This window comes from Lingula anatina, chromosome 2, assembly GCF_051362555.1.
Source record: "Lingula anatina isolate TDL-2025a chromosome 2, LinAna3.0, whole genome shotgun sequence".
Lineage (NCBI taxonomy): Eukaryota > Metazoa > Brachiopoda > Lingulata > Lingulida > Lingulidae > Lingula > Lingula anatina.
The window spans coordinates 48,563,339-48,570,353 of NC_141768.1; the positions used below are offsets into that span (position 1 = coordinate 48,563,339).

A 7,015-nucleotide genomic window follows, 5' to 3' on the forward strand; every position below is an offset into this window, starting at 1 on the left:
AAAAATGAGAACGCCATGATCAGTTGTAGGCCTACGGTTCATTTCTCCCTCGACTAGTGCCACTAGCTTTAATATCTAGAACGTAAAACATAACTTTAAATAAAACAAAAGAAAGTAGGCCCTATTATTAATCCAGAGCAGAGGTTTAAAAAAACGCCATTTTTTTAAAAAAGAGAAAAGTAACGAAGATAAATAACACACAATCTCTTACCTCTTTTCAATGCATATTTAAGCATTAAATTTTTCTGTCACTCATCAGGGCGCGAAATATGAATGAATGTGAATAAGTCTTAGGGGGGCCTATTCATTTTCATGTTTTCAATATTTTTCATTGCATCGTAATTTTTCAATACAGAGATATATCTATTAGATATTTCAGAGAGATTCCATTTAACTGAAACATTTTACATTTAATCTAAGAGAAATGAAGATGAAGCAAAATTGAAAATAAATGAATAAATGGGGAGAGATATAACATTAGGAAAATTGTGTAGGAATTTACCATCCGTTTGCATCGGTGGGCAGTGGTTGCAGTTTTCAGAGTCGCATACTGAACTGTTTTTTACCTAATGTGAGTGAAATCTTCCTCAAAATTCATAATTATTTATACCTGCAATCAACAGTCAAATGGTTATGATGTCATATCTTTATATGGTTTGTGAAGAATTAGATAAATGATGGTTTTGCTTTCATTTTAAATCTTAAAACTGAACTAGAAAGAGGCCTACATTGTGGGCCTGCTATGGGTAGGTAGGTCTAGGTTTAATAGGTTGCATTGGCCTAATAGGGCCAAGTAGGATAATTATTTCTATAGTGAAAACAAATGTATATAAATCTTTGAAGTACATATTTTATATGATTACACGCTAAGGTGTCGTTTTTTAGGTGCAAAAATGACAGAAACGGCTGATGAGGACAAAAATGTTGCCCAGGTAGGCTTAAATTAGTTTTGAGTGCCAACCAATAAGGCCTATGAGCCAGCAATATAAAATAACATAGGCCTACTTGATGATGGGTCTTAGTACATTAATGAACTCCTCAGGTTTTCTCCAGGTGAACATGAAAAGTAGGCCTACAGGGGCCCTTAAGTGAATGGTGTAATTCATTCCCAATATAAACTCTATGTGTGTATTAATATATTGATGTCCCCCTCTTCAGGTATTCTGTAGTTCCACCAGGAGCTATGCCCTGCGTCTTACCCCTGGGCAGGAAATCAGGTCAGCGTTAGTGCAGTTTGTTCAGAGGAGCGGACTGAAGGCGGTCTTCGTCATGACGTGTGTGGGGAGTGTAAGGAAAGCCACACTCAGAATGGCGACAAACAAAGATGTAGGCAAGGAGGAGGTATAACAAATGTGGAGACAGCTTTGGTGATTGGCAAAGCTGCAGAAATCATTTCTTTCAAGCAAATCATAGACAAAAGTGTAATTTGTCCATGTGCAAATATATCTCTTGTACTGAATACATGACACATGTCATTGAGATTTGTACTTGTCTCACTGTCATTATATAATACCAGGGTATATGTCTTGTGCTTACAATTAACTTGCAGGGTATTTAGCCTTTCTGGGATAAAGATACTAGTACTATCTTTTTTGTAGATAAAAACCTTTAATGAGAATTTTGAGATAGTGTCATTGGTTGGGACCCTCAGAGGAGACAGTGAGCACCTGCACCCGCATCTCCACATCAGCCTCTCTGATGTCACTGGTCATGTGATCGGTGGTCATGTGATTGGTGACCTAATTGTTCAGACCACTGCAGAGATTGTGCTTGGAGAGTGTATGGAACTGGAGTTCAAGGATGTCATGGACCCTGAGACTGGCTATAATGAACTTGTTATTGAGAAAAGACAAAACCAAGAATAATATTTACAGACCCTGGTGTATGTTGATATTCTAAGGGACCATTCCCAGACGCTATTATACTAACTGAAGATTGACTCCTAGGGGATTCTTACAGTTACTAAATTGCAATCAACTGAAGTGGCTTAGATATCTGACACGCCTACTGAAGCTGCAAGGGGGTAATTTTAATAGTTAAAACGATTGTTTGGTAGCTTCAGTAGGCATGCAGGACATCTAAGCCGCGTAAGATGGTACCTGCTGTCTCCTTGCTAAGCACTCAGCATATAGTAGAGGTTGAAATCGGGGGGAAAAAAGACCAGCACTGTAGAACAACTGGGTACATACCATCATGGCATGTGGAAGATAAGCTTGTGCTTAACATAATGTGCCAGCTTGGATACACTGTAATCTATCTTCCCATCAATCATTGTTACCTGTGGAGTCACTTGAGCAGGCCCATAGCCGGAGGGGGGAGGGATGTTCGAAGGTCCGTCACGGGGTCTCTGAGTTTCAGATATTACCAAAACATCACCCTTCATCAGCAAATTTATATTTTGATTAAGGTGATCAAAGGAGAAGGATATTATATAAATAAATCTGTATGCTTTATGTCCTGTGCAGAGTTAGATGCGACAGAGAAGCTGTAGACGCATTCTGTCACCGCAGTCTGCACCGAGTCCATGTAGTCCTGAGAGCTTTATCAAATATATGTTATGCGCGTATCAGAGTTTTTTTATGTTCCTAACATAATTTATTTGAACTATTTTAGGAATGGTGTCGCGCTGATATTTCAGTGGCAATCAGGGATGTAGGTCTACCGGTGTGTTACGTTGTTTCCCGTATATAGGGTCTTCGTTTAAAGAGAAGTGGGGAGGGGCAGAGAGGGGGAAAGGAAGTTTAGGAGTGTAATTAGGAGTGTAATTTACTTTGGCATCCATACATTGAGTGCGCCTTTATACATGTAATAGGAAGAGCATTGTGTTGCAGCAGCTGGAATACTGCTCAACTACAACAATGAATACGAAATAAACGTTCAAGTTCCATGACGAAAAAAAAAAAAAAAAAAAAAGATCAACATTAGAGACCGCAAAATTTTCTTGCGTGCTCTTCTCTGTGTTCATATGCAGCCAGGGTTTCCAGGTAATAACTTCCCCCGCGGACAGTCAGGGACGCATGAGCCGAGTTACACCTGGCGAGGATCACGGCGTCTCGTCTTCTTGTTTTTTTGTCCATTTTGGTTTGGTAGGGAATTTTATGCTCGTCATGACTTCTAAGTATCACTTAAAGTCTTTTAGAATTCCCAGCAGAAGGTCTGAATCACGAGCTTGTCCTTTAAGGCTGGTATCAGAATGTCAGTCACGGCGCCAGAGGGAGGATCATACTAGCATGTTTTATCTTCAGTATTACCCGATTTGAATACAATCACCTCTCTTTTCTCTCTGAATATTATATAATTTTATGGTCGAACATGCTGCTACCGTCTTTGCTCGTGGTCCCTGAATTTTTTTCTTTCATTTGACTCGCCCTCTTCTATCTGTCTGCTACACATCGATAGTTTCCACACCCGTCTAAATTTCACTCTCTTTTCTTCTAATTCGTTTTATTTTATAGACGCACGAAACACCGGAGATAAGCAGATCCCAGTGGAGAGCAGTTCCTTGAAATTTGAGATAATTTGTCTTTATGAATGATGCTTATGGTCGTTGTGCGTCTCCGCTGGGATATCTCTACGGAAGAGATATGTTATGGTGAGCGACAGTTAACCTCGGCAAACGCTACACGGAGACCACTGCGCATAGCGCTAGGCACGCGGCCAAGGCAAAACGCTCAACAAATTGGAATTGTTGATAACAATGATGTGCGTCAGCCTTGACAGTTCTTAACTGTCAATATGTCAAAAGAAATAAAAAGATGTGGCCTGAAAAAGCCCTGATATAAAGATTATATATAAATAATGGTTGAATAAAGGACTGACTTTTGTTACAGTGAACTAAGCCAAATGCTACACAACAGAAGGGGTATTAAATAACTTAATACGTTCACCCTCTCTCTCTGTCGCCATATGACAAGGAAAAGTTGATCTCTGGCGATATATATATGAAGTTTTTAGAAACCTCAGTCATATCAGTGTATTCTGAGATACAATCTATCGTAATATTATCCTTTTAAATAGCACGTATTTTGTTTTGACTGCTTGAATTACAGATATTGTGAAAAAGAAAAAAAATTCTTTAACTTATGTGCTTCTGTTCACAATTCAGAATAAATAAAATATCTATTTATCTATGGAGTTGTTAATCTGGTATCTTTTAAATACGAAGAGATGGCACCCTACTATAATCTTGGGGTGTGTCAGAAACCCTTTCAGGGGATCTATAAAGAGGAGAGCAGTGGCGAATTTCCTGACCCCCCTCTTCGATTTTTGAAAAATAAAACAGAGATATTAGAATTTTAGCTAGATGAATCATAGTTCAAAACCCTACCAAATGGCACCTTTCGCCCTCTAAAAGACCCAATATTTTGGGGCCCTTCAGCGGCCCCCGAACCCCATGCCAGGTTGGGGGGAAGGGTCGGCTTCGCATGCTCGGACCCCCCTTCCAATAATCCTGGATCCGCCCCTGGGATGTTGAGTTTAGAGGTGGGGTTCCAGCAGTCAGGATTTACCTGTACTGAAAGTAAGCTGGACTCTGATGTCTCACGGTGACCACTCTACGATTTCTGTAGAAGAGAAATATTTATGTTAACCGGAAAAGATGTTTAAATGGAACAAAAAAATATCAATATCAACTTTGTGCAAATAAATGTAGAAAATGTAAATTCCTCAACTATCGTAAGTGGGGGTAATGGACAGGGCAATTCGAGTATTTGTTTTCACATAAAACCTTCGACCAGAATGGGTCCCAGTTATAGCTCCAATTGTGTAAATGTCGGTTAATCATTTTGACATTTTTCCATTGTTATATACGGTACCGTCAAGATTTATAAATCAGTATTTCTATTATTAGCTAATAAGCGAGAAACACATATCCCACGGCTTGTAAAACTTTGCATATGGTTTTAAGCATCCATTACAGCTTTGAATTAAAGAAATATTTTATTTGTTTAATTTTAGCATTTTTATCAAATTTCTAGTATTGTTCCAATTTTTCAGATTTGGGGAAAGGAATATAATTATTAGTAGCGGCTGCTATAAATCAAATTATTTATCCCTAAATGATGTGTCATTGTTATCTTAAAGTTTTTTAAAGTTATTCTTAGGTCTGACCTTCATGGACTTTTCGAAGATGAATCTTTTTTTATAATTTACAAATACATCAACACAATTTTACACGGTAATGAGTAAGCTGTCTTAAACAGGGGCGGATCCAGGATTATTTAAAGGGGGGTCCGCAGATGCGAAGCCGATATTTAAAATATATGTACGAGGATATTAGTTGGTGATTGAGAACCCTTGTTATGTATTTATTCAAACTTGTCATCTAACTTTACTAGAGACTAAGAGTGCATTCCCATAGATTTTAGATCGATCTATCCCCGTAGGGAGTTTCACTAGACTGTTGTCAGCCTGACCGGCTTAAATGTCTGTACCGCCTACTAAAAGCTGTAAGGGGGTAATTAACTTTTGTGCGCTCTCGGAACCTGACAGCAATTTAGCGTGAACCCCCAAGGAGTTAGGTCGATCCGGATAGATCGATCTAAATCTATGGGAACCCAGTCTAAAGCTAATTATAATGGCCGCTTACGGTTGACAAAGCGGGTGACCGACCTATAGCTGGTTGACCAGGCAAGTGTCTGAGCTAGCTGGTTGCCCTTGTCGATCTTTCATATTACATATAGGATACAGTGAAGGCCCGCGTCCTATAATCGATTGATGGACAAAGCCCCTGTTTGACGTCTTTCCTCTCCATCGCCATGCCTTACGTGCGTGAGGCAGTGATATAGCGGCACTGCTGTCAAGTTAACGGTATTCAGATTAGCATTTGAAAGTCGCGATCGGTCTTCCACTCGAATTTCAATATACGACATATAATGTATCCATACAGGAGAAATAAGAGTATATTTTGCACACCGTTGCTTTTATTGAAACTTTGTTAAACGCCTGTATTATGTTTCTTCTTGATGAAACAGCAAGAGCCTTACTTATGAAAGAAGGGAGTTGTGTTGCAGAATGATTATAATTCATTTTACACATCTTATATAAAGGTTTTCTGGGAATATCCGGATGGCTACCTTTAACAAAAATAAAAATGAAATAAAAAATGAAATAAAAACTACACCGGTGAATTTAGCAAATGTTTATCGAAAGTAAAGACACAGTGACGGAAAACAAAGTTAAAAGCTACAGAAAGTACCTCTTGGTTTAGATATACTTGCACATAAATGATTATGTTGAGTTCTCAGTAGAAATAAATTCTAAACCCTTTCTTTAGTCGCCTGGTCTAAGCTAAGTTAACGATTACATAGGCCTACGTCACTTGGCATTTTCACGGGGAAATGATTTTTTAAAAGAGCTCGTGATAACTCAAAAGGTTGCGACATACTTCTGAGACATAAATTTCAGACAATTCTAGAAAATGTAACGATTTAACAACTCAAACCCCGAGAGACCCCTTTGATAAATCGCCATTGGCAGCGTTCCAGGGGATTCTGCGTTCAGTACATTTAATACCTCAAATTTAATGATCCGTCTGTTATCCTATTGGACATCTTACAGGTAATATGTACCCTTTCTTCACTGCCGGAATGACATCAAAATCTTATACCAGTACTGAAGATCCCAGTTATAGATAAAGACGGCGATCTATTTCCTTGAAATAGCTCGAGTGAATTCAAAATGCGTGATTTCGATACATTTCCGGTAATGCTGCCCATCTATTTAACGCACTACAGTCAAATGTCTGCTCTTGATAAATTTTGAAAAACGACCGGAATTTCCTTCTTCTTTCATAACTTCATATTATAACTTCTTTTATAACTTCCAACCAATAACAGTTTGGCAGAAGAAAATCCTAATTTCACCTCTAACACTCAGATTTATTTAAATGTGTGCTTTTGATTTATCATTAACTAATTAAAAAAGTATGTGACTACTTGGTGACAGACAGTTGAACCGAAGAGGTCAGTGACGGTTTTGTGGTCCGGATATTATATTTACAGTACATTTCCTTAAT

At 38.5% G+C, this 7,015-nt stretch overlaps 1 protein-coding gene across 1 annotated transcript; it reads left to right on the forward strand.

Annotated features, from left to right (window-relative positions):
• Positions 1-495: 495 nt before the first annotated feature.
• LOC106171844 (uncharacterized) lies at positions 496-4,126 on the forward strand. Its single transcript, XM_013552332.3, has 4 exons — positions 496-571; positions 886-932; positions 1,159-1,341; positions 1,599-4,126. Exons 2-4 carry the CDS (start codon positions 894-896, stop codon positions 1,863-1,865), a joined length of 489 nt encoding a protein of 162 aa, XP_013407786.3. The 5' UTR covers positions 496-571; positions 886-893; the 3' UTR covers positions 1,866-4,126.
• Positions 4,127-7,015: the final 2,889 nt, after the last annotated feature.